This window comes from Phyllostomus discolor, chromosome 3 (assembly GCF_004126475.2).
Source record: "Phyllostomus discolor isolate MPI-MPIP mPhyDis1 chromosome 3, mPhyDis1.pri.v3, whole genome shotgun sequence".
Lineage (NCBI taxonomy): Eukaryota > Metazoa > Chordata > Mammalia > Chiroptera > Phyllostomidae > Phyllostomus > Phyllostomus discolor.
This window is the reverse complement of record NC_040905.2, coordinates 165,749,446-165,775,695: the sequence shown is the minus strand read 5'-3', so window position 1 is coordinate 165,775,695 and position 26,250 is coordinate 165,749,446. Positions and strand designations below refer to the sequence as shown.

The following is a 26,250-nucleotide window of genomic DNA, read 5'->3' as shown; positions in this document are numbered from 1 at the left end:
TAAGTATCAGCAATGGGTAACTACACTGAGGTTTACTATTGCCTTTTAGACACAAACTGTGTCTTTAACATCAGAGCTTGAATCAGGGAGGATCTCCCAACACATTTAACAACGGGCAGCTGTGACATAGTGGAAAAGAGCAGAGTTTGGAGTCAGCTAGATCTGAATTCTATTCCTACCAAGCCTTTGACAGTCTTTCTTCCATAATAGGGAAGGCAAACACTAAGGTTAGACATGTAAGGTAATTGAGTAAAATTACCTACATGAAAAAAAACATTGGTGCAAGCCAGTGGTGTGCTGGAGTCAGCTCTAACTCCTGAGAGCTGATTGTACATTTCTCTCCCCAACTCTATTCAGTGAAGTCACATTGATGACTTGAAATTGGCCATGGTGGAAGACACTTGTTTTCTAAACATTTACCCAGTATACCACTGTTGAAACACAATGATAAATACACCTAAAACCCAGTCTCAATGCCAGGAGACAATAGAAAGTAGTGGGGACTGTAGCAAACTATTTTTAAGGGGCACTCACTATCTAGGACCAAGCCTTGACATTCAAGTAAACAAGCCCACTTTTGTCAATTGTCTGATTTTTTGCCCCAAAATCCAGGTTTTTCTGCATAATTTTCTTAAAATTTTCTCATTTCCTTTTAAAATACCACACAGTTCAAACAAAGCATGGCCTCAGTCATCTTGTAGGCCAGTTATTTATCACATCTACTTTAAAGCAGTTGTCTCCAAGGTATTTGTTTACTTTTACACTAAAAAAAGTCACATGTCCTCCATAGGTGTTTATTAATTTTGTACTTGCAGATTAGAATATTATATACATTATAAAACATATATAATCAAGAAATTATAAAGGCTGAACTAAGTATTTAAAAATAAGTTACAGTGTCTTCTTTCTGCAGTCTGGTGGATTATCTTGTGCACCCTAGAGTGCTTGCGCACCTCTCTTTGCTCTTTGAGGCTACTGCTTTAGACTTAGTTCTTTACTTCTTCAAATCACGGTCCCTTTTGAAAACATTAAGTTATAAATGTTCTGCCTAGACAAAAGTACCTCAGTATATTATGTTTCACACCCTACTAGGGTAGTCATCCATTTCTTGAAATTAATTCATAGTCCCCTTAAGCAGCACCTGGGTTGCAATTAGGGCATCTGGATGCTGGATTCAAGGCTTTGTGTCATCCCTGAGAGCTTCTCTGGGATTTCAGCTCCTTTCCTTTAAACAAGTTGTTAGACCAGATAGTCTCACCGTTCCCATCTGTCCTAAACTTCTAATTCTAATGCATAGCCTCCCCGGTTCCCCTCCTCAGAACACAAGCCAGCATGACTGCTCACCAGGTTGTGGATGCTCTCTTGATGTTGCAGCCCCCGCCCCCTAGCCTTTTCTACCAACAAGTGGAAAGGGGCAGCTGGGACCTTTTGTCTTGTGCACAGAGATGGGCAGTCAGTAGTGAGCCTAATACCTCTGTATCAGGTAAGGGGTACAGAAAGGCAAACTCTAGCCCTGGCAAGCCAACTGGAGGTAGGGGCCTCCCAGTCTTCCAGCAGGAGGACTGAGTGGAAGTGGCTTTTCCACTCTCCTCTGCATTGTGCGGCAAGTCCACTGCATTGTCTGAGGCACTCGCCCATCCCCACAGGATGCACTTTTAGGTACGGTAACCTTGCTGTTGAGGATTGGAGGAATTCTCTCTATTCTCTCTGGTGATGCTTATCACTAAGACTTCTAGAACTTTCTAATAAATGGCAGCTGCTCAAACTAGTGCAAAAAGATGGCCACTAAGATAGATGTACATTATTTAAAAAAAAACAAATTGAATCACTTGGTTTTTCTTGATGAAAATTGTGAAGTGTAGTTTCTAGTGATTTTCCCCCAAAATGCCAAATCAGAAATTAAGAAGCACTGTTTGTTCAGTGCACTTGGTCTGCTCAAATGTCTTAAACAGTATCCATACCAACAAGACTAATGGACTGAACAGATAGTCCTAGGTATAATTACTTTGAACAAAGTGGATTTTTTTTAAAAAAGGAGGCAAATTCTTACAAGTAAACCTAGAATGTTAAAATATGAATAGTAAAAATTTAATGATAATATTAAATACACATGTTTTCCCATTGGTATTCTGAATCCTATTTCTACTACTATAATCAGCTAGGGAATTTTAAAAAGGTTATTGAGATCTGTAGCTTTCTCTTTTGCCTTTGAGAAGTAGCTAAAGCCTCAAGCACACAGAAAGAATTAGGATAGTGCCGATTCCGTGAGTGTGTATAGCAGCAAGAAAAAAGAGGATAACAGCAGAGTGTTTTTTCTATTTTACCTTTTAAATGGAAAAATTCTAAGTTTAATTTAAAATTTAATACTGTCTATGCCAAGTAACCTCAGCTCAAAGGAACCTTCTTAGTGGTGGAACTTTAGTGTGCATTAAATTTACCCAAAGAGCTGGTTTTAAACAAAAGTTTGGGGAGACCTGCTACCACTGTTTTTCCCAAGAGAGTCTTGTTCAGTGGATTTCAGGTGGGACCAAAAAACCTGCATTTTGACAAACTCATTTGCTTCAAATGCTAGTTTCTGGAAACCACACCTAGAAAAACACTGGTCAGAAAAACGAAGGTTCTGTTATCAGAAAGGACTGGGCTTGAAACCTGAGTGTGCCAATTCCCAACCTCGTGGCCTTTGGCAAATTACTTAAGCTCTCTGAACCTCAAAAATGGGGGTAACATCTATGTCACATTCGTGTTATGGATCTAAAGGAACTGACGTGTGAAGCACTTACCACAGAACAATTTTAAGTGTTCAACAAGAGTTAATTCACTTTTTCTTTCTCTGAACCACAGAGAACTTAACACTCAGTACTCACCTAGGTAAGTTACAGGAATATTCAGACCTTTGTGTATCAGGGAATAGACAATGAAATACAAATCAACCATGCCAGGCAGTAGCCGGTGAGTCTAGACACAAATATCTTCTAAAAAGTTATCTTTTAAGGCAAAGCTATCCAATGGTAAGTCCATCCTCTGAAACATGCCTTGAAACACAGTTTAGTCTAATGTGTGTGGATTCTGCAGTAATGTCAGTCCAGGGCCTGACTACCAGTGTTCTCCGTGGCAGTGCTCAAGGTCATGGACTGTTGACCTGAGAAACTTGGAAGGTGCACATCTGTGCTCCAGGTGCATATTATAACATGCGGCAGGATTATGCTTTGGGGATGCATTTTCTTCAAACCCACCATTTTTTGTGGGGAATGGGTAATTAGGGCCAATATGAGGGCTCCTCTTTCCAGCCGTCTTTGGGTCCACACACTTCAGTATTTATCATAGTGCTTAGTCCGATCCCCGTATCTCAACTCAGCAAACCCACTGGCAATGGAGTTTGGAAGGGTCACTCACCCACATCATAACTCACAATAAATGTAAAGAAAAGGAACTGAACTTTTCTTATTTTTAGTATCTGAAAAGTCCTATCCCTTAGAATTGAACAATAGGGATTTTTATCCTAGCACTAAATTGTAAACTGTAAATAAAGCCTTTACCTAAGACCTCCAAAAACACAGCAGCTGCAATGGTAAGGAGTGCTGTGCTGGATCAGACCAAGGCCTGTCCTGCCCACTTTCCCTTGTGGTGCCACCAACAAGCACTTTTTGGGAGAATGCACCACCCCCCATGATCCCAAATGATTAAGAATGCTACATGACCCTCCATAGTTCTCCATTAATATCCCAGTGTGATTCTGATATGCATGGAGTTATCAAAATATTTCTGGAAACTACTTATATCTGTATGTGTATTTACATATTATATACATTTATGTATTTAGGCACTTAGAGAAAATTCAAAATTATTTAAGTTAAAACCATACAGATTTTTCTTGCTTACTCTCACAGGTTTGAGATTGAAATTGAGCCTCTGTTTGCCAGCATTGCCCTCTATGATGTTAAAGAAAGGAAAAAGGTAAGAAAGCAAAAAATAACCTGTCCCTGGGGGCACAAATATTGTTGATACGTCTTTGAGTTTCCTCTTTTTTAAAAATTTTACAGGGTTTTTAGAAGATTTTATTTATTTATTTTTAGGGGGGAAGGACAGGAGAAAGAAAGGAAGAGAAATATCAATGTGTGTTTGCCTCTCATGCACCCCCTACTGGGGACTTGGCCCACAACCCAGGCATGTGCCCTGACTGGGAACTGAACCAGTGACCCCTTGCTTTACAGGCCTGCACTCAATCCACTGAACTACACCAGCCAGGGCTGAATTTATGTTTTTAAATCTCACTTCTATTCAGCAAAAACACATCAGATTTGAAAGCAAATGACCTTTGATATACCTAGTTCAATTGCCTTGCAGTTTTTGAGGGATTAATCTGGGACTGTTAGTTATTTACATGCTTTGACAACTTTAAGGGAAAGCCTGCTGGAGGTTGGTCAGAAGATGGCTAGAGGCCTGGTTGGGATAAGAGAGAAATGATATTGCAGTGTAGGGGCATACTCGCAAAACAAGGCAATTTAAATACATTTTTAACAAACTAGGATGGGCATGTAGTGGTGTTTCCTCATTTGGGGAGTGTTTTGCATTGTGAAGTACATCATCATGAATAGAAGGTGTCTTGTGCAGCAGAAGTCTAAATTTGCCATGGGGTGGAAGCCTCACTAATCATAATGTGCTTTTAATTGGAAACAGTTCAAAGACCTAAGACTTCTCCATGGATGTTTTACTGTTTAGTTATTTTGTAATTCCTAGAGAAAAACAAAAATAACAAAGCCAGAGTAAGAGGTTTCTGCCCCTCTCTACCCATAGCCATTCTGTATTTAGGGAACTATGTATTTCTTGAATAAATACTAATAATCACTGAGAATTGTATGAGTTAGGGTATGATAACTACTAAAACCAAGAGTCCCCCAAATGCCCTAGTTTGAGGCAGTAGTTCCTAAACTTGACTGTGCATCACTACCACCTGGAGAGCTTATTAAAACAGATATTAAACTCACCCTCAGAGTTTCTGATTCAGTAGGTTTGGGTGGGGCCTGAGGATGTGCATTTCTAACAGGTTCCCAGGTGACGCCTAAGCTGCTGGTAAGGGGATCACATTTTGAGAACCACAGGCTTAAAGAAACCTCTGGATTTGTTTCCCAGCAACCCAGCATTGGGGTGCTGGGTCAGCAGTGGTCTGAGCCCCTCAGTCATTCAGGAACCCAAGCTGGCAGTGGCTCCTCCATCTTCAATATGCGCTCTCCCAAAGTCAGTTTTGTCACTGCCATTGCAGATCCTGAAAAAAAGGGGGAAAGGTGGGCAAGGGTGGCCTGGGTGTTTGACAGACACATCACTTATGCTCATAATTCACTTCTAACTGCAAGAGAGGATGGTAAATGTAGTCTTTACCTGAGCAGCCAATTCTCAGCTATAACGCTATTAGTGATGAAAGGGGGACCCAACTAGGCAGTGGCTTGTGAGTAACGCTGCACTAGTGAGTCAAGGAGTGCCCGTCATGCCATGCTCTTGCTCAGGACCTTTAACGGATCTTCACTGCCTACAGAATTAGTTACAAACTCTTTAGCTTCCATGCCTGGCTCTCCCTTGTTTCTCTTCCCCTCTATAGTCCATGCAGAGTCAAGCTGGACTAATCTCTGTTAACTGAATTCAACCCATGTTTTCCAGCTTTTGAGATATTTCCGTGTTCTACTCTCCCTGGTACATGGTCCCCTTCCAGCTCTGCCTACCAGCGTCTTCTTCCAAGGCCCATCTACGTCACCCTGAGGGAAGCATTCCTCACCACCCCCACTGAATGGGATCTCTCACCCTTTGCAACTTCCACGGCATTTTTTTATACAAATTGGGTCACTTATATTTTGGTCTTCCTGTAGTTAGTTTCATATTTGACTTCTTCCTCATTTTTGAATAAAAACTAACTGAAGGTGGAGGCAGTGTCCTGGTCTTCATCAGTGCAGTACATAGCACATCATCAATACTGAGAAATTATTGGTGGGTTAAGAAAAAAAATTAATGTTTCAAGGAACATCTCTCAAATGACTCCAAAATATCCAGAGATTGTGACAAAGCATGTGTCAGATTTTCCAATAGCCAGTAGTCATGAACCATGTTTATGACTACATTTATTCCTTTAGAGAAATTTCCCTTTGGTTCTTCACTTTTTAAAACATGTTTAGACCATGAGAATGGTAGCTCTAATGTATTTTCCATTTTTCTCCTCCTTTACAGATCTCAGAAAATTTTCACTGTGACCTGAACTCTGACCTGTTCAAAGGATTTCTGCGTGCCCACACACCCTCTGTTGCCCCTTCGAGTCAGGTGAAATCTGCGGTGTTCTCAGTCACCTATCCATCCTCAGACATCTACCTAGTAGTCAAGGTAAACACAGCCTGATTTGCACACGCTCCTGTTCCCATTTCTGAGTTATCCCTGCACATGCCCTGGGTAAAAGAGGTGTCAGAACATGACCTCTCTGTCTTCTGAGAGATTCATTTCATTTCCTTCTCAACTTAATCCCTTCTCCTTTATAAGCAAATTCTGTGTTGAATACTAGAAAAGTTATGAGTCTGGGAGTCACACAGTCCTAGTTTTGAAACCTGGCTTTACAATCTGGTTGTTATATGACTTTTGAGGCAATTACCTAATCTTTCTGAGACTTAGTTTGCTCATCTGTAAAGTGGGGATAGTAACACCACCCTCAATGGGCAGTTGTGCATATTAAAGCCTGGCACATTGTAGACATCCTTCCTCCTAACCAAGGAAAGCACCCTCCATTGTCCAGCCCCAGGAGGCTGCTTCATCTTAGATAGTTTCCTAACAATGATCATGTTCTTCTAGATGCTCACACTTAAGTGATCATGAGTCCAGGTTCTGACAGTTTGACGTATGGGCTATTATTTTCCAAGATTTACTCTCCCTTTTTATCACCATCTCACAGACGGAGTATGTCTCATGAGAATCAGAAATCTCTGGGGCAATTATATGCAGAAGGACCTTTCATTCTAGACTGCACTCTTTGCTGATGTAAGACAGCCAGAGACTTCCTCTACATACAAAATGACTGGTTAGAAATTAACAACAAACATTGAGTATTTTACCTACCTTAAGTAAAATAATTAGTTGCATTGACTCTTTACCCCAAAATTGCAAAAGAAAATTTAAAAAATCAGGTGATTTGATTTCATGAACACCCACATGAGTACCCTATGATCCCATGGGAGCAGCATAAAGATTTCAGGGACTGTGGGTGACCTGGAAGTCACTTAACTCATAGCATACGTCTTTCCATGCTAGCCTCTTTTCACAAGACTCTGAAAGGCTACTGAGCTTGAAGGGAACTTATTTAAGCTTGTGGAAGCTATAGGTAAAATTCTGTCCCTAAAACGATGTATCTGTTGTTGTCAAACTTTAATGTATATTCTTTTTGTTGTGATATTTCTTACACATATAGAAAAGTTATCTTAAAGCTCACTCTAGAAGCCCCATAGTTAAATTTAAAATTCTCTTTAAGCCTGGGAAACCAAGGAAACCAACATTAGTTCTACAGAGCCAAGTTTTACTTCAAACTCCACTTCTCAGTGCATGGCTTTATTTTGGTTAAGCCATAGTAGTGTGCTAAATGTCAGCAGTTACCTATGGGTTACTGTTACGTACTAAATATATTCAAAGAGTTCCAAATGTGTAAATGCATTCATTTGGCAATAACAAACATTCTCTTAATTGTCTGGATATAGGTAAGAAATTTAAATCCACTCATATAGTCCCTAGTTTGCTTCTAACTTGTTTTTCTTTTCTGTAATGCCATCACGTAGCTTCTTTCCCTCTAAATATATAGTAAATGGTGGTGTAATCCTTAGCACCTTTCTCCAAGAGGCTGGCATACAATAAAGAGAGCCTCCTTTCTTATTTTTATTGTCAGGCTGAACACCAGGATATTAACTGCATTTGAGGTAGGGTTACCTTGTTTAGTGTTGCGTGTGATACTGCTTCAAGGGGGCATTTCAGCCTTAGAGCTTCTGTTTCTCAACTGAAGGATGGAGAGTAAGGATGAATGAATCTGGTGTAAAGCTTTAAAAACAGACATTGAACCAGCCTCCCTCCCCCGCAACCCCACCCCCTGAATGGAGCAAAGGGTAACCTTTTACCTTTAAAAAATTCCAGGTAATTCTGATATGCTCCTTTCCCCTACCTACCGTAGTTACTAAGGCTCACTAATTTCTTTCACACACAAATCACAAAAGACCATACAGTGGGTTCTCACAGCAGCCTGCAGCTACTTCTCACGAAGGAGCTGGAGGTACCCCGTCCAGTCTGGTGAGGGAAATAGTATCTGCTGGTCTGCTTCACTCTGAAATTTCCCACATCCAGATTCTGGGGATTCTGCTTCTGTGGGTTCCACACATGAAGCCATGGTGTTCCCATTCCTTGCTTTAGGGTCCTAATGAAGAGGTTTTCATCTCTGTTCAAAGTTTATTTTAAAGACATTTTTTAATCCGTTGCCTTTGTGGAAAAATTAGCTTCCTTCCAGTTTGATCTACAAGCCCCTGTGAGCTTCAGGAAACAAGGCACCAGGTGTACAATGTTCATCACCTTATCTCCCAGCAGCCACCACGTGGACGGTACCCAGCAAATGTCCTCGGAACTGACGAGTACACGAATGATTCCTGACTAGCAGGAATACCAGTCTCTAGCCTGAGCATTGTGAGTCCGAGTTTTCCACCTGGGGCATCTCTCAGGGGGTCAGTCTTGTCTTCTGCCCCGGCAGTGGAAAAGAGTTTTGAACTTCTCTGGTCAGAAGACAGTTCTTGCTTGCAGTCCCCTGAGGTAGACACCCATCGAGCAGTCCCATGCCACTTGCTTGTAACCTCTGTTAAACACCCTCATCACTAGGGTACTTCTGATAATACTTGTTAAGAATGTGTGCCTATTGGGATATGTTAACCCAGATTTCCTCCTCGAGAATCATCTCAGCTAATGATACAGACTGTTGATGGGACTAAATCACTTGTTTTCTTCCTCACCATCTAAGTTAAATTAATTTTTCTTTGAACAGAGTGTAGGAAATTTCAGTTTTCTCCTTTTCTTTCTCCTAAATATGGTGCCCAAACTTATGGTCAGCCAAATCCTTTACCTGAGGCAAAAACGGAGAAGACATTTGACAGTAGTAGCATTTTCATATTGCCAGCCAGTCAGCAAAGTAAAAAGCTGTACTGTCCCACTGCTTTTGGTTTCTGTGTAAGCCTGTTAAATCCGGAGAAGCAGCCCTAATAGGAAATACAAGGGAGACAATTACAGATAATTTATTTTGTTCATTTATTCATTTTGTGGATGGTTTGAGTCCCCAACCTGACTTTTACAGGGGTCATAAGTCTTTTTTACACTGTAAGTAATAATAAAGAAAATGAGCTTTTCACTTCCTACATATGTCTTATGGGTTTTGTTTTATGAAATAATTTTTATTGCATTTTTATTGTAGGTATAGTACAAGTTTATTGTTTAAAAATAGAAAATACACATAAGCAACAGGAATAAAATAAACCGCATATAATGCCATCATAAAAAGATAACTATTAACATTTGCTGTTTATCTACTATCATCTTTCCAATATGCTTTTATGATCTTTTTATAAAACTACATAGTACTTTTTATACTAATTTTCTAAATAGAAAATAAGCCACAGACATATTATTCCCATATCAACAAATATTGTGACAAAACCTAGTTTTGATAGTTGCATAGATTACGTTACATGGATATAATTTATGTATGTTGTTCTAATGTTATTTTTGTTGGTAGATTGAAAAGGTTCTTCAGCAGGGAGAGATTGGAGACTGTGCAGAACCCTACATGGTCATCAAAGAAAGTGATGGTGGAAAGGTATGATGTTTTGAGTATTGCTATATGGTGGCATCTTAGAAGATGCAGATATTTTTCAGAAGTGTTCCACAGTATATTTTAATGGGGTTTAGGCTATAATATATTCCCATATGAGATACTAATAAATTGTATTTGAACCAAAGAAAGGAGAGAAAGTGGTGATTGATGATAACTTTTTAAAGAAATAAGTTACCAAACTCAGCAAATGATGATATCTGCACTAATGTCTAGTTGTAAAGCTTACCCAGGGCAAAGCCACTCCCCATTGCCTTGGCTCTGAGGCTCTGACCCAGCTCATGGGGGCGCCAGGGAGACCCTGTGAAGCTGAACAGAGCCAGAGCTCTTCTGGCTTCTCCCAACAGTGTGGGCCATGTCCTTTCAGGCTCAGATGTTTGGAAACTGGCTGAGATGACTGTACCTCATAAATTCGTTAGTACAACATAGGTTCTGAACCTGTGAAAAGGACATCTCTTCTCAGCACCCAATGTGATTCTGAAGGCATGGCCTTTCTGGACTAAGACTTGATTAATCAATACCACTACAGACTTATAAACCTCAAACAAGATTTATTGAACTCAAGACATTTTTTTTAAAAATCTACCTTTTATTCTAAACTTAGGAAAAATACCTGGGAATTGTTGCCAACCTAATAAGGAACTTATGAGGAACATTTATAGATCTTTCTGGAGTTTTCCAAGACAACTTTTGAAAAAACGGGTTTTCGTGAGAGCTTGGTAGATGATATATAAAACATTTTATACCAAGATTCTCATGCAAATTCAAGCCATGTAACGAGCCTCTAAAACTGCCTGTTGTTGTTTCGCTTATATAATAAGCCTTGGACTTTTTTTTTTTAGCTGAAGGTATACTTAACAGTCAAATGTAGTCTTTCTTTAAACTCCTCCTTTTCTAATCTATATTTCCTTATTAGTTAGACTTCTGGCCTAGGTTGTGCCATTTTTCTGCCTATTTACTCTTTGTAATCAGCAGGGCAGGGGTTAGAAATGCCTGTCACATCCATGGCGGGGCAGATGACTTGATGCTGGTGCCCTATTGTTTGTTTCTGCTTGTCTCTTTCAATTTTCTTCTAGAGTAAAGACAAGATTGAAAAACTAAGGCATCAGGCTGAATCCTTCTGCCAACGTTTGGGGAAATACCGGATGCCCTTTGCCTGGGCTCCCATAAGCATAGCAAACTTCTTCAATGTCTCCTCCACCCTGGACAGGGAGGTAACTGACGCGGAGTCCGTGGCTGGTAAGATTTTCAGCTGCAGTGGGAAGTCTTGGGCTCCCCAGCGTACCAACTCTGAGGTCAACTGCTTATCAGTGGGGCTTGGGATACAATAAGGTGTGGGAAGTGGGAAAGAAGAGAGATTAATGGGTTAAAACGCTCTTATGGCTGGATTGCAAATGCATAATTAGACAGTAAATCTCCCAAATTATCATGAATGTTTGCGGAGTTTAAATGCTCTTATAGTAAGGTTTTTGGTTGGAATTTTTTGGCCAGATACTTTAAAAACTTAGTTTTAAGTATCCAGCTGTTCTTAAAAGTAAAATTCTTTAAAATAACAAGAAAATATTATAACCATCTACAATGTGTTAAACAAAGGCACTATGACTGGCTCCAAAACATAAAAAGAACCATAGTCACAGAGGTTTCAAAAGGGAAAACTCAGGTTTCTCAGGAAATTTTCCAGTTCCTTAAAGTTTATTTTGCCAACTGCAATGAAAAAGTGGGTGCCAAAAGAATATTTAGTTGCTGTTCCAATTTATTTAATATATATCTCTTTCATCACCTCACCCTTGATCTGAGTCATTAATTTTTAAAACAGGTTGGATCTGAAACTGTCCAAGAGGGTTATAGAATTTTCAAGTAGACCCACCCCTACTTGTGGCAGAGTTTCTATTTTTCCTAAATGTCTTTGGATCCAACAAATATTTAAGGCTAGAGTCACATTTCTCGTGACATTTCTCGTGCATTCCTTAGCCCCACCACCTCTGAAATGTTGCCTGTAGCAGTAGAGAAAAGGGTATTTGGTCATTGCTGCTGCTATTCTGGAGTTATTGCAGCATAATTACCAGTCAGAAATCCTGTTTGTTTGTTTTTTCTGATTTATCAGTAACAAACCTAACTTTGGTGCATTCTGACCTTCACACCACGATTTTTTTAAATGCCAACCTCTATGTAGATCCAGGTAGCCTTATTGGAAAGAGTTATACATAAAGCCTAGGGGATGGCATAAATAAGATGAATCCACAGATTCAGGCGTAGGGCTTGCTGAGGCTTATTAATCTCTAGGTCAAGGATGATTAACCTGATTACAGAGGCTGATTCTTAAGAAGCAACCAGAATAGGCAGTATGGAAAGTTTAGATGGGCCATAGCAGCAAGAAGTTCCAATTCGGCATCACAGCAAGAATTTGGGGTAAGAGAATATTCAAAGACAGGGTTGACAATATAGAGTTCTAAGCAATTTGACTATTCACAACAGGTCGCCTGAGTTTTGCAGTAGAAAAGCAACAAAATCCTCACCTAAATCTCAAAAGGGGATAAGAAACAACTAAGCAGAGTATTAGGGTCCAGCTGAGGTTTGGGTGTGACTTAGGGTTCTAACCCCCATTAGGCAGGTCAGTGAGGTCTGCTGCTTGCCTGGTTCAAACAGCAAGAGCAGAAGAAAGCTGAGATTCAGAATTTACTTGGGCTGACCCTAGCATGTTTGGGTCACAATCTCAAATGTCTTCAAGGGCATTTGAGAACATGCCTCTCCCAATGGAATGAAATGTAAAAATAAAACAAAAACAAACACTGTTGACTAAATAAAGCTTATGTGCACACCCCATTCTGGCTTCAGTTCAGGACTCCTGCTGGGTGGCATCTGGCCTAGCCTCTATGAGGAAGGGGACTGCCGCTGCTCAGGGCTTCTCCACTCTGGTCAGAGGGGCAGTAGGGGCTCCCCAGTGGGTCTGAGAAAGGTAGGGGTCAGTGGAGGGAAATTTTTATTCACGACTAAAATGGCCATGTTCAGAGTTTTTGTTCAGCAACTTAAACATGTACAAAGTCTGTCCAGAAAGTATCCAGCCATGCACTACGAAAAATAGAGACATTTGTTGAAGAAGATACAAGATACAAGAAACAATGTATATAGGACAATGATGCCTCAGTCCTCTTCAAAGCAGGCACATTGGGACCTCACATAGTTCTCTCAATCTCTATAAGCTGCCCTGTCGTATTTTTTTAATCTAATTGGGGGTCTGAAATCCCTTCCCTGTCAAAGGTGATTTTAGTTTTGAGAAAAGCCAGAAGTTGCAGGATGCCAAATGTGGGCTGTAGAGGGGCTGAGTCACCTGAGTGATGTTATGTTTTACAAAAACTCTGTATAAGATGTGATACTTGAGCAGGCACATTGTCATGAAGAAGCTGCCAATCACCAGTTGGCCATAGCTGCAGCCTTCTGAATCAGCTGAGTAGTTTCTATGGAGGAACATTAAAGCTTAATGCAATATAGGATATAGATTTGTTGTCTACTCACTCAATCATTTTGGATGTGACAGCCACACAGTACACATGCTCACTCAATGGTGTCTACTGCTCCCACTGACTAGTACAGTGAAGTGGTCATTGTTCAGATATACGCATTCCAATCCACTCTCCTTGGCTGCCAGGTTACATTGATGTCATGCAAACTGTTCTCATTATATTAAAAATGGTTGGACTTTTTCTGGACAGAACTCATACATGGTAAAGTTAATAACTGTTGGATATTGAAACAGAAGGGCAAACTTCAGAATGACAACTGTTTTCCTTAAAGGAAGAGGCTTCGTCGGTGAGCGGAGAACCTTGTCCCAATCCAGAAGGCTTTCCGAAAGAGCCCTTTCCTTGGAGGAAAATGGGGCTGGATCCAACTACAAGACCACAACCATGACCGTTAACAGCTTTTACAAACAGGTATCTCTCCATGTTACAATACGTCTGTGTTTGTGCCCGTAATGTCATGGGTTTTGGAGCCCAAAGGGGTAGTATATGTAGTGAGTAAGAGAACAAGTTGGTTAACCTCACCAAGCCTAAATTTCGTCATCTACAAAGTAAGGCTGGTGGTGCCTGCTTCCTGGGGCTTTTAGGGAGGATTAGATGACATGAGGCAGGTAAAGCTCCTCCCAGAGTGCCTGGCATATAGCAAGTGCTCAATGAGTGTTAGCTCTTCTAATTGAGAAAACGATTCGCTCCCATCAATACAAACTCTCCTCTCTGAATAATTCTCGTGGCCCATTCATTTATTAGACTGTGAAAAGGGTCTGGCTGAAACATCGTCCACTTGGTCTCAGGGTTTCCCGGTCTGGCTGTTGTCCTTCTCACCACTATTCCATGTGCACTTCGCAGGGCTTTCCTGCCTGCTCAGAGAAGGTGCCCATTGCAGATGGTACTCTTTGTAAGCTCAGTAAACACTGAGACTTAACAAACAAAACATTTCCTAAGAGTAATCAAATTCATAGAGGCAGAAAGTAGAACGACGGTTGCCAGGGGCTGCAGGGAGGGGTGACTAGGCAGTTGTTGTTTAAAGGGTACAGAGTTTCAGTTTTGTAAGATGAAAGAGCTCTGGAGATTGGTTGCACAATAATGTAAATGTACTTAACACTACGGAACTAAACACTCAGAAATGGTTAAGATGGCAAATTTTATATTATGTGTATTTTTCTACCAAAAAAAAAAAAAAAACCTACTTTAGACTTTGACTATGTCTTAGAAAACTTGCCTTAGCTCAGTCCTCGTGGGGCATTTCAAGGGGTTGTGTTAGTAACCTGAAATGCAGAGGGGCGTTGAGGGGTCTGTGTACCATGCCACATAATAGCATGGGGCTGAAAGGCTTTATATTCCAGGTATATTTCCAATTATATTAACTTGGCAGGGAGGACAAAGTACTTGACTTAACTAAGTCTGAGTTTTCTCATCTGTGCTTGGGAATAAGATACACTTACCTGCCTACCTTCCAGGCTGTTGCGAGGGTTAGAGCTCTTGTCCATGGACCCCTTGGTAGATAGCCTGTCCCATGTAGGCACACAGAGCACAGTATTCATGCTTAGCCTTCTTAGCCAAGACAAATGTGAAAAAAAAAAAATGAGGATTGGAAAAAACAGAAAGATGCTTTCCCCATCTTCAGATCTTTGAAGAAGGAGGTAAACCTAATCTGTATCATTCCAGGGAGTAAAACAAGCATCACCGAGCTTCAGTTATACGGGGAGACACTTTGGGCTGAGATTTCTAATGGTCAAACAGGCTTCCTTAGAACACAGTAGAAGCCCCGTCCCCATAAGGAGTGAGGAGAGGCTGAGTGACAGCAGGTCCAGGAGTAGAAGAGGAGGAGCATTGAACAAGAGGTTGAACTAAATGACTTCAGCATTGCCCAACCCTAATTTCTATGAAAGTCATGTTGAAATGAAATTTAAAGATAAAAATCTTCCCTTAAATCATTGGTCCCTACCCCAGCAGGCAATGGTACATCTGTACTAACCTTGATTTCTTTCTTGGCAGGAGGGAGATCGCCTTAGTGATGAAGACTTATTCAAGTTTTTAGCTGACTACAAGAGATCTTCATCCTTACAGAGAAGAGTCAAGTCAATTCCAGGTGTGGATGACTTCTCTTTATCCTCTTATGCCATGCCAAAGCCATTTATAATTAGACACATTATTTGTCTAATGCTATAATTTATAAAATTATGTGTACCAAATAAAATGTGGGATTTTATATCAGGAGTTGAGTAGGAATTGGTCTGCTTTTCTGGAAATTCTATTAATATTTTCTATTCTATTAAAGGATTGATTCTGCCCTGGCCAGTGTGGCTCAGTTGGTTGGAGCATTGTCCTGTAAACTGACAGATTGCCAGTTCGATTCCTGGTCAGGGCACATGCCTATGTTTGATCCCTGGTTGGGGTGTGTACAAGAGGCAACCAATTGAAGTTTTTCTCTGGAATCAATGTTTCTCTCCCTCTCTCTCCCTCCCTTCTCCTCTCTCTAAAATCAATAAGCATATTCTCAGGTGAGGATAAAAAAATAAAAATGAAAAATAAAGGCTTGATTTTATACAAAAAACATACTTTAGATCTGGCTTCTCAGCTAATCATATAATTAAACAGAGGAGCCTTTTTCATCATATAAAAGATTATATGGAACTCTTAATAGAAAAAGAAAAATGAAAGGAGATGGTTTGGTAGAAGGTGAGACACCTTCCTTACCCTCCCCTTAATAGCTCTGAGGCAATGCTCCAGCACCCCGGGTACCAGAGAACCCAGCTCGAAAACCACCAGTATTTACTTACATATGTACTATTACAGTGTGATAGTTCTACAAGGAAATTTAAAAATCCTCTCATCTATTTCTACCCATTTTACAATTTCTTCCTTTTTAGTTTCTAGAAACTAAATCTCAAACATTGTCATGACCTGTTTTCTATCCAGCTGTAGAAAATTAGCTGGGAATTGCAAAACTCCCACGCTCCCACACCTTACCCTTATTTTCACGAGAGAAATACACTCCAGTAATCCTTCTTGATTCCTTCATAACATGACAATGTCTTCACTAAAGCAGTCCTGTTTCCTCTCTTCAGGCTTGCTCAGACTGGAGATTTCTGTAGCGCCAGAGGTAATCAATAGTCTGACTCCTGAACTACTGCCAGTGAAATCCTCCGAAAATCGGACACGTCCACACAAAGAGATTTTGGAATTTCCGGTCCGGGAAGTATACGTCCCTCACACTGTGTACAGGTGAGAAACAAAGGCTCTTGGGAAACCACTGAACCCAAATTCACAGTTTTGTTTGCATAATGTCTTCATCATCCTTCGAACTACCTTCCAACTAAATTTTGGGGGAAATGATGTTTACCTAAGTATAGATAATTGCTAGGTTGCTTTCTAAAAATGACTATCTAATTTTCTTTAATAAGAAAATGTTACTTCAGTCATAATTGGAACTTAGTATTATAGCGGGTATATTCCTTCCAGAAGTGAAAAAAATCCTCCCAATCATTACCTTGGCTTTGTTCTGTACATCAGAATGTATTAGGGAAAAGGCAATATGACCAAAAATGTTCTTGGTATCTATAAGACAGGATTTTACCTTGAGACCAGCTGTGTCCAATAAAACGTATAGCAACAATAGAAATGTTCTGCATGTATGCTGCCCAATGTAATAGCTACTGGCCACATGTGACTGTTAAGCATTTGAAGTGTAGCTAGGGCAGTGGAGGAACTGAAATTTTAGTTTTATTTAACTTCAATTAATTTGAATTTCAATTTACATGGCTGTAAGTGGCTGGTGGCCACTACTGGACAGCTTGGAGCTAGACAGTAAAGACTGAAAGGTTAGGCTGCCTCTGTCTCTTTGAGGCCTTTACTTGGGGCTGGGAGGCAACTTGTCAACATACGTCTGCCAAAGCCATTGCTTTTAAGAAGATTTTTTAATGCAGAGAAGAATGCTGTAGCCATCACCTTTTCTCCACCATTAGGAAACGACATTGTGTGTGTACAGTTGCACTGACTGAGTTGCAGCTTGCTTTACCCCCAGCTACTCTCACAGGCCTCTGCCTTGCCTGCAGAGCACCAGCGACAAGCCTGCATGTGTCCTGTCTTCCCTTTCCTCCTGTTTCACACACATGTGCATGTACGCATATGTGTACCTGTGAACACCCAGTGGTATCATTTTCATATTTATTTTTTAAAGAATTATTTATTATTTAATGAAGAATATTCATTATTTATTTACTTATTTGAGACATACAGAAAGGCAGGGCGATAGGGAGGGAAAAAAACATCAGTATGAGAGCGAAACATTAATGAGTTGTCTTTTGTACGCTCCTCGACTGGGGACCAAGGCTGCAACTAGGCTGGTGGCCCGACTAGGAATTGAACCGGAGACATTTCGACCAACTAAGCCACACTGGGCAGGGCTTTATAGTCATTTTAAGTGTCCATAAATGGCTGTATGCTCTGTGTTACACTGTGCTTTTCATCCAACAGTATTTTTTCTTTTTTGTTTGAGTATTACTGTGGACTCATGAATTTTATTGATTCAATGTGTTACACTCAGTTACAGTCATTATCCTTTGTAGTTACTTAGATTTTCAGAAACTTAATAATAGGAATTACTTGACAGCTTGTATTTTAGAAGTGTTAATTGTTTTTTATAGAGCTTTGTCATGATTTTAAACTGCTGTATAGTACTCCTTTGTGTAAAGAGAAATTATTCATTTTATTTTTTTTAACTGGTAGACATTTATGTGTTTTTCCAATGTGGGGATCTTATAAATACTGTCCAGTGAGAATTTCTGTCTTTGTCTCTAGGCCTATATGTGAATATTTTCCTAAGGAATAAGCCTACAAGTGAAATTATTGGGTCACAAGTGGTAGATATTTCAAGTTTTATTTATACTGTCACTTTTTTCCAAATTTGTACCAGTTTGCAACCCTTCCAGCAGTGTAAGAGAGTTGTGATTCCCCCAGACCCTCACCCACACTTTCCAGTATGATTTATGTGTATGTGAGACTGAAATGCAAAACCTTTCAGAACTCACCCAACCCAAACACACCCACCTCCACATTTCTGGACACACAAAATCTAGACTGAGATAGGAGAAGTGTGCGGTTCACTGAGGTCAAAAACTACAGTGAAAAATACAGCCATCGACACAGTTAGAACTGAAGCCCTTCCTGCAGTGTTGGTGAAGTGCCGTCTCCCCCAATTAATCCTCTCTGAAGCAGCTCTCTGTTTTCCACCCTCATCCCTTAAATATAAACTAAACCCAGGTCCCCCTCCTAGATAAATAAACATTCCTGGGACATAGTTGTTTCAGCTCTCATTCCCTAGAGGGAGATGAAGGCATAAAAACATTTGCTTATGGATGCTGCATTTGTATCTTTAGAAATCCTATCCTATAATTAGAAAAAAAATGCTTGTGGAATTGGAATAAGCTTTCACTAAATGAATTCTATAGTTATTCAACTTCCCCTCAGCATTTAATCACCCATGGGAAGCATTTACAACTCTCCACTCCTTGCTGCAAACATCACCCTTAATTACATCACAGCGGGACTCAGAGTGCATTAGCATGCCAGACGGCTCAGAAACGTAGGAGTGCCAAGGAGAACAAGTCTGGGAGGATCACTCTGGCTTCATGAGAAATGGACCCATGAGTGCAAAGTGAATATTCTTTAAGCCGTTCTGTACCCTATAAAAATGCCAAAGCCACCTGTTAAAAACTAGGTCGCTACCCTTGGGGATGACAGAAGAAAACACTTTCCTCCAGTTTGGCTGTATCATCTTCTATTGGCTCCCAGCCAACCATATTTTAAACCTTGTTTAAGGAACAGGAGTTACAGTGAACTTGGTTCAGAATCTTACTACATGAAAACTTCAAGGAGTTTAGAGAGCATCTTGTCTGAATCTCCCGTGCTGCTGTTAAATTTTTAATATTTCCTCTCCAGGCCTCACATGATTTGCAGTGGTTTTGATTGGGTTGGTCTTGACAGTGACCAATCCTAGGTAGTTCTCCCTTCCCTGCACCTCCACCACAACCTCACAGAGTGGACATGTGTGGCTCCAGTTGGATCTGACCCCCCCCCCGCCCCCCCCCCCCCCCCCCCCCCCCCGCCCCAGCCAGACAGGCAGGCCAACTCATTTTGCCTTTGGTGGCCCAGTCTTCTCATTTCTGTCACTTTTTCCTTCTTTCTTCTGTTCCTTGCCATCTCCCTGTACCCCCAAAAACTGAAAACTTCATGGCTTTTCTACCCGCTCCTGCCTGCAAATCAAAGTCTCTTTTCAAGCAAAGGTTTCTTAGTTTATCTACATTGTGGTATCAATATTAGATATGGCCTAATGCCTTATCTCTCCCAAGAGTATTATTCCAGTAGGGACAACAGTTCCTATTTCATTTAGGAAAGCTTTCCTTCAGTTTAACTGAACTCTGGACATCCTTCTAAGGGGCTAGTAAGTAGGGTAACTGGCATTGCTACTTCCAGGATGCCAGTCCTGGTCACAGCTATATCCCTTTCAGGAAATCCGGCAAATGAAAATTAAGATTTATGGAGCAGATAAATTCATGAATAATTCTTTTTGATAGAGGATTCACCTAATGAATATAAAATATGATTTGACTTACAAAAATTTGATCTATCTGGAAGTTATGGAGAATATACCTATTAGGCCAAGGAAGGGTTGCCTTCAGTGACAAAGCCAGGATTCAAAGTTCAGATTTGTATACTTTTCACATAAAGTGCAGAGCTCCCTTGGGCAGAGGGAATTATTATGGGTCTAATGGCAGATGTTGTCTGGCCTTAAGTGTGAGTGGTGGCCAGAGTCACACATTACAGGATTCTAATATGGGTGAAACTTCAATTTAACACCTATTGAGTAGAACTCAGTTTACTTTTATCTCTCTTAAAGGAGCAGCTCCCATGGAACGTCAAACAAAATTGGCTTAGGATTGGCTGAAACTGCCTTCCCTCGCCTCCCCGTTCTCCTGCCTCTTCAGGTGCCTCCTCTGATTGCGCCCCCTTCTGGTGCCCTCAGCCATGGTCACCATGTTGTACCACAATGAGCACCATTCAGATTATGTTATCTGTGGTTCTGGCCTTATTCTTATTGCTTTAAGGAGCAATCTAGGTCAGTTACAGGAGAACTGCTCTGGACTCGAAACATCCCCTGTACCAGTGAGGGCTGGTCACTGATAAAACAAGCACCTTCTCTAAGGGAAGAAGTGAACTTCTAGAGACAGAAGTGCTCATCCTAGGAATAGCCAGCGTCTCCCAGACCAAGGGACTCCTCTGCTGTGCCGTGTGCCACCTCGATGGGTTACAGGCATGGACCAGACCAGTGTTCCCTGTAACAGACTCAGGCAGGAGTTTTTGCAAAATCACAGAGGACAGGAATTCTATAAATAAAGCAGAAGAGCTGGAAAAATTAGGTTGATAAATAGGAACACCCACATCTGAATTTAGCATCCCTTTCTCCACGCCCAGATTGAGAAAACTGGTTGTTAGCCCAGGAACACGTTTGGACTTATTTTCTGTGTGGCCCAGCAGCTGGTTATGGAGACTCCAGCTGCCTTCTGCTGGGGGCAGAATGAAAACAGCACAGTCTGGGGCCAAGGTCTAGTGAGACCTTGAAAGGCATTTTAGCTTGTGGCTGCCACAGTGGGCATGTACAGAGATCAGAGGGGCTGAGGTTGTAATGAGCTCATTAAGCTCCTTTCCATCCCTTTAACTGGTGGTTACTTTAGGGGAAACCACATAAAGTATGTTTTCATTTCTCATCCCAGCCCCTGAGAGCCTCTGAGGTCTCTTTAACCAATGATCAGACTTGCTGTGGAGCACTGTGCTCACCGAGAACAGGCCTATCAGTTAGAACATGATTTCTTTGGTAGGTAATTAGCTGTTTTCAGGCCACCTCGTATTCAGCTGAATGTTCTCAGACCAGAAGCCTACCTTCTCAAAGCTTGCCTGATAACTGGCCTAATAGAGAGGTGCCTCCCATGTCACAGTGGAGTTTTAAGGAATACTGCCAGCCTGGCATTGTACAGGAGCAAAAAGAGTGGCATAGAATAAATAAATGTATAAGCTGATCTTGAATGAATGCTTGCAAGTTGTAATTGAAAGACTAGGATTTCTAAGGAAGAGAATGAACCAGGAATAATTCTGTATGAAGTGGTTAGGAAGGAGTTGGGGCATAGGGAATGGAAGCTGCCCTTGAGAGGGACTTTATTTTGTCCAAGGAAATGGACTACCCATCAGAGCCCAGTTGGCCATGTGTCCAGACCAGATCTTCTCACTGCTGTGGGCGAGGGGATGGGGTGGGGCAAAGGTGGTTGTGCCTCAGAGTCTGTTGTGGAGCTTTATAAAAATACAAATGTCCATCTTGGAGACTTACCTACCTGGAGACTCCCATTCAGGAGGTCCGGCCCAGGGCCTTGGGCCTCCTTTAAGAATCAAAGCTTCCCCCCTCCCTTTTATGGAGTCCCTCTCAATGAGATCTTCCAATCTGTGGAGTCACACAAAGGTTCACAGTAACTTCAGCTGCCAGAAACTCAAGGAAGAGAGCCATGCAACATCACCCACCTGACTTGGGAAGCAGTCCCAGCGTATGCAGGGAGATCAGGTGAGATGGATTGGCCAAGAGCAAGTACTTGTCCATCAAGAATCTATAACACAGCAGGAAACCTCCTCACATGAGCACAGCTTTGTACAGAGTATTGTCCCTCAGATGCTGTAAGGACTCCAGTGTCATTGCTAATTAACATTGGTCGTTTCTGAAGTGTTTAACCGTGGTCTGAATCACTATCAAAGCAATGCCTTACTTAAATAATTATCAAAATAATAACACCCCATTCTTATTTGTTTCTTTAGTTGTTTGAAGTTTATTTTGGGTTAGATAGCTTATTCTAATGGTTTGAATTTATTAAAGTACAAAACACAGAGTGTGAGCTACCAGGTGGCCGCAAGGTGCTCTGAATCTGTTTCCAAACATATCTGCAAGTCGAAATGTCATACCTGTCCCCCAAAGCTAAGCCTTCCCAGGAGTTCCCAACCCCAGGAACCCCTGAGTCATCTTCAGTGTGGACATCAGAGGCCAGTGAGTTGGTCGAGTTGTCTTAGAATTGTTCACAGATATTGTACCCAAAACTGCAGAAAACTTTCATTCATTGTGTACAGGAGAAAAAGGCATTGGGCCCACCATTGGGAAACCTCTCCATTTCAAAGGATGCCCATTCCATCAAATTATTAAGAAATTTATGGTTGAGGATGGAGACTTCTTAAATCAGAATGGGACACGTGAAGAAAGTATTTATGGTGAAAATTTGAAGATGAGAATTTCTGCTATAAGCATGACCAGGGGTGTTTATTGGGCATGGCAAACGCAGGCAGCAGTACAAACTGTTCTCAGTTCTTTATCACCACAGTTCTGATTCCTCATTTGGATGGGAAACATGTGGTATTTGGCCAAGTAATTAAAGGACAGGGTGTGGCAAGAATTCTGAAAAATGTAGAAGTGAAAGTTGAAAAACCTGTCAAATTGTACATTATTGTGCATTATTGCAGAATGCAGAGAATTGAAGGAAGGGGACAATTGGGGACTATTCCCAGAAGATGGTTCTGGTAACAGGCATCCAGATGTCCCCGAGGATGCAGATATAGATTTTAAAAATGTAGATAAAATATTATTAATAAAGGAAGACTTAAAAGACATTGAAAATATGTTTTTCAAATCCCAGAACTGGGAGATGGCCATTAAAAAATACTCAAAGGTTTTAAGAGACATGGAAGGTTCAAAGGCTGAGCTGAGTGGTAGATAGATTGAAGCTGCAGCCTGTAGCTTTCAGTTGCATGCTGAATATTGGTGCTTGTAGACTGAAGACGTCAAATTGGCAGGGAGCAATTGACCATTGTTTGGAGGCTCTCGAAGTGGACCCATCAAATACCAAAGCACTGTACTGGGGAGCTCAAGGATGGCAAGGATTAAAAGATGACCAAGCATTGGCTGGTCTTAAGAAAGCTCAGGAGTTAGCACCAGAAGATAAAGCTAACCAGGCAGAATTGCAGAAAGTCAAACAAAAAATAAAGGCACAGAAAGAAAAAGAGAAGGCAGCATATGCAAAAATGTTTGCTTATAAGGAATTCAGTTATACTTAAATATTACACATTGATGTATAAAGGCAGTAAGAAAATTGAAGGATTTTTGTCTAATATATATGTTCCTTAATGTATTTCCTTTGATAATTCATTTCCCATTGTTTACAGTTTAGAAATACTCATATTTGTTCACTCTTAACAAAAGTGTTACAAACTTAAAAAAAAAACAGAGTGAAAATTCTCTCTCCCATTCTTGACCTTCAGCCATCCAGGTCTCGTCCTTGAAGATTACACACACGCGCACACACACACACACAGATGTTTGAGTATTTGATTTTACTCATTTATTTATTCCATGAATATTATTCAGTGCGTATAATGTACCGGCCCCTATTCTAAACACTGGAGAAATACTAATGAACAAAACAGATGAAAAAAATGTAAATTCCACAGCTGAATCCTATTTCTGATGATTGGAAACAGCCATTTGAAAAATCCGTTTCTTGTGTGTCCTTGCAGAAAACCTGTGTGTGTGCAAGCCAATATAGCCCCTCATGTTTCCTTTCACAATGCAAATGCGGTGCCGTCGTCACATGGCTCTGAACCTCGATTCTTCACTAAACACTGTAGTACAGAGAGCAGTTTATATGAATGCCTAGAACTGCCTCCTGCTTTTTTTAACAGCTGCCCTGAATCTCATTATATGATGTGTCATGATATATTCAACCCTATAATGATGAGCATCTACGCTGTTGCCAATTTTGGATATTACAAATGAAGTTACAATGAAAAATCTTATGGAGTCTTTCACACATATGCAAGCATATTTGTTGGATAAATTACTGCTTTTCACTCTTCAAAGAACTCTGCCTTAAGTGTAAGACAGCCCTGAAGCCCAGTCCTTGGTTTTACTAAGCTTAGGAAATAGTTGCTTGTAGAACATGAAGCTTATTATGAATAAATACTTAATTTAAGAACAACAGTGCAGCCCAGGCAAAATCAAATCTTTTGAATTAGCCAAGTAAGGGAGACAAAGGCAGAGTGATTCCTGCCTGGATTATCCAGATCATTAAGTCCCTGTACTCAACTTTGCTGTGGCAAGTTGGTCTCAATAACACCAGTGCTATCAGAAGCACAGCCCCCACTTTCCTGATACCCTGCTCCAAAATTCAGTCATCCTCCCTTTCCACCCACCCCCCCCAGAAAGATGAAAAATTCAAGATAAGCCTGATACCTAAGATTAGTTAACAATCACAGGTTTTACAAAGTGATTCTTTCAGCCACTGGAGGGCACAATTTGTTCACTTTCTAGATTTAGGCACAATTTGCTCTCTCCTGCTACAAAGAGAGATGTGATTTTAATAAAGGAAAACACATTTTATTTCTTTGCTTTTTTTTGGGGGGGGGGGGATTAAAAAAATCACCAAGAAGTGTTCCGGTATCCCAAGAGAGAGCTGTTGTCATTTTTCACAAAGGATTTTATTTTCACCTGAAAGAAGTCAGCTCCTGCCTTCTTTCGTTAGTAAAGTCATGACCTTAGGAATCTGGAACTTTTTGGAAGATGCAGTGGGGATATGTATCCTGTGGCGTAGACAGAGAGTGAAATCTCATTTCTGGGGATGTTGTTCACTATATGCACATGGACCACTCCCGACTCATACACAGAATTGAAATAATGTTGAGGTTCTGGGAACATTTGTGTCGCTGTTTCCACAAACCACGACCCCACGTTATACTCATTCATTTTGAGTCCACTGTACTTTAGTGTTGCTGCCTATCAACAACTGTCCTGAAAAAATCTGCTCTATCCACTTAATGATGGCAGACGTCATTTCATTCATAGATTCTGTACATAGAATTCAGCATGAAGGTTCATGGAATAATATCCTGTTTTTTCGTGGGTTTGGAGTTGGTTGAGGGCAGAAGCAATATACATGGTGATGAAAGCAAGGCAAATCTGGGCTTGTGTTGGTTATGATGATGAATAGTTTGCTCAGATCAGAAGCAGCCCCCTAAAACTGAAAAAGCCTTCTTTCTTTGATTTCTATGCTTTTGTTAGTTTTTTTATTATTATTTTAAAATTAGTTCTTTGAAGTGGCTTGTCTTCTGATGAGATATCCCTCAGGCAACTGTTCCCTCTTATTTCTTTTACCATTTGGTGGGAGGGAGGATATCTTTTCTATTTTTTTGGTTTTTCATTCTTAGGTCTGTCTTTCCTGTGTACTTTATTGGTGGCCCAAAGATCAGCCTTCATCCGCTCCTCCTATGAACTGTTTGGCCATCTCTAAAACAGAAGCATTTTAACAGCTGTCAGTGGATGTCCTGTGGTTTTGAGGCCTCAGACAGGCTGCCCTTGGCCCCTCTAAGCAGAAGTCAGAATGCTGTGAGTGAAATATTAGATGCTGTGTCACTGTCGCCGTCTTCCCAAGGGAAAAGTGGGTTTGGGTGGAAGCAATGCATGCTAGTCCCACTTCACAAAGTAAAAGAGAACTATGAGTAGGGAAGGACTAAGTTTTGACAGTGTAATAAGATAATGAAAAAAAAGCATGGCAAATCAATTGGATATCATGTTTGTTTGTTTGTTTGTTTTTTACAATTGAAAACAAATTTCAGTTATCCACTGGCCTAACTACCAGAAAGGTTATAAAATTTCCAAAACTCTCTGGTTCCACCTCATTTGCTTTATGTTCTTTGTTTGAAAATCTTCAAAATGTAAACTGAGATCCATGCAACCATGTGGAAATATAAATATTATGGTTTAATAAGGATAAAATTAGA

The 26,250-nt window shown here is 40.7% G+C and overlaps 1 protein-coding gene, 2 long non-coding RNA genes and 1 pseudogene across 4 annotated transcripts in view; 3 read left to right on the top strand and 1 right to left on the bottom strand.

The window, feature by feature from the left end:
• DOCK8 (dedicator of cytokinesis 8) overlaps positions 1 to 26,250 on the top strand; it is a 219,086-nt gene that overhangs the window by 93,035 nt on the left and 99,801 nt on the right. For both annotated transcript variants that reach the window (XM_028508388.2, XM_036021718.1), the window contains 7 exons: positions 3,888 to 3,954; positions 6,214 to 6,363; positions 9,782 to 9,862; positions 10,954 to 11,116; positions 13,670 to 13,806; positions 15,388 to 15,481; positions 16,461 to 16,617. In XM_028508388.2, the coding sequence (XP_028364189.2) occupies positions 3,888 to 3,954; positions 6,214 to 6,363; positions 9,782 to 9,862; positions 10,954 to 11,116; positions 13,670 to 13,806; positions 15,388 to 15,481; positions 16,461 to 16,617 (849 nt within the window). The remainder of the gene's footprint in view (positions 1 to 3,887; positions 3,955 to 6,213; positions 6,364 to 9,781; positions 9,863 to 10,953; positions 11,117 to 13,669; positions 13,807 to 15,387; positions 15,482 to 16,460; positions 16,618 to 26,250) is intronic.
• On the top strand, positions 6 to 2,034 carry LOC118499694. The gene is made up of 2 exons (XR_004902199.1): positions 6 to 772; positions 941 to 2,034. It is a non-coding gene; the product is annotated as an uncharacterized LOC118499694 (long non-coding RNA).
• LOC118499695 lies at positions 4,856 to 9,822 on the bottom strand. Its single transcript, XR_004902200.1, has 2 exons — positions 9,116 to 9,822; positions 4,856 to 5,263 (listed from the first exon to the last, which is right to left on the bottom strand). It is a non-coding gene; the product is annotated as an uncharacterized LOC118499695 (long non-coding RNA).
• LOC118499692 lies at positions 19,534 to 23,688 on the top strand (annotated as a pseudogene).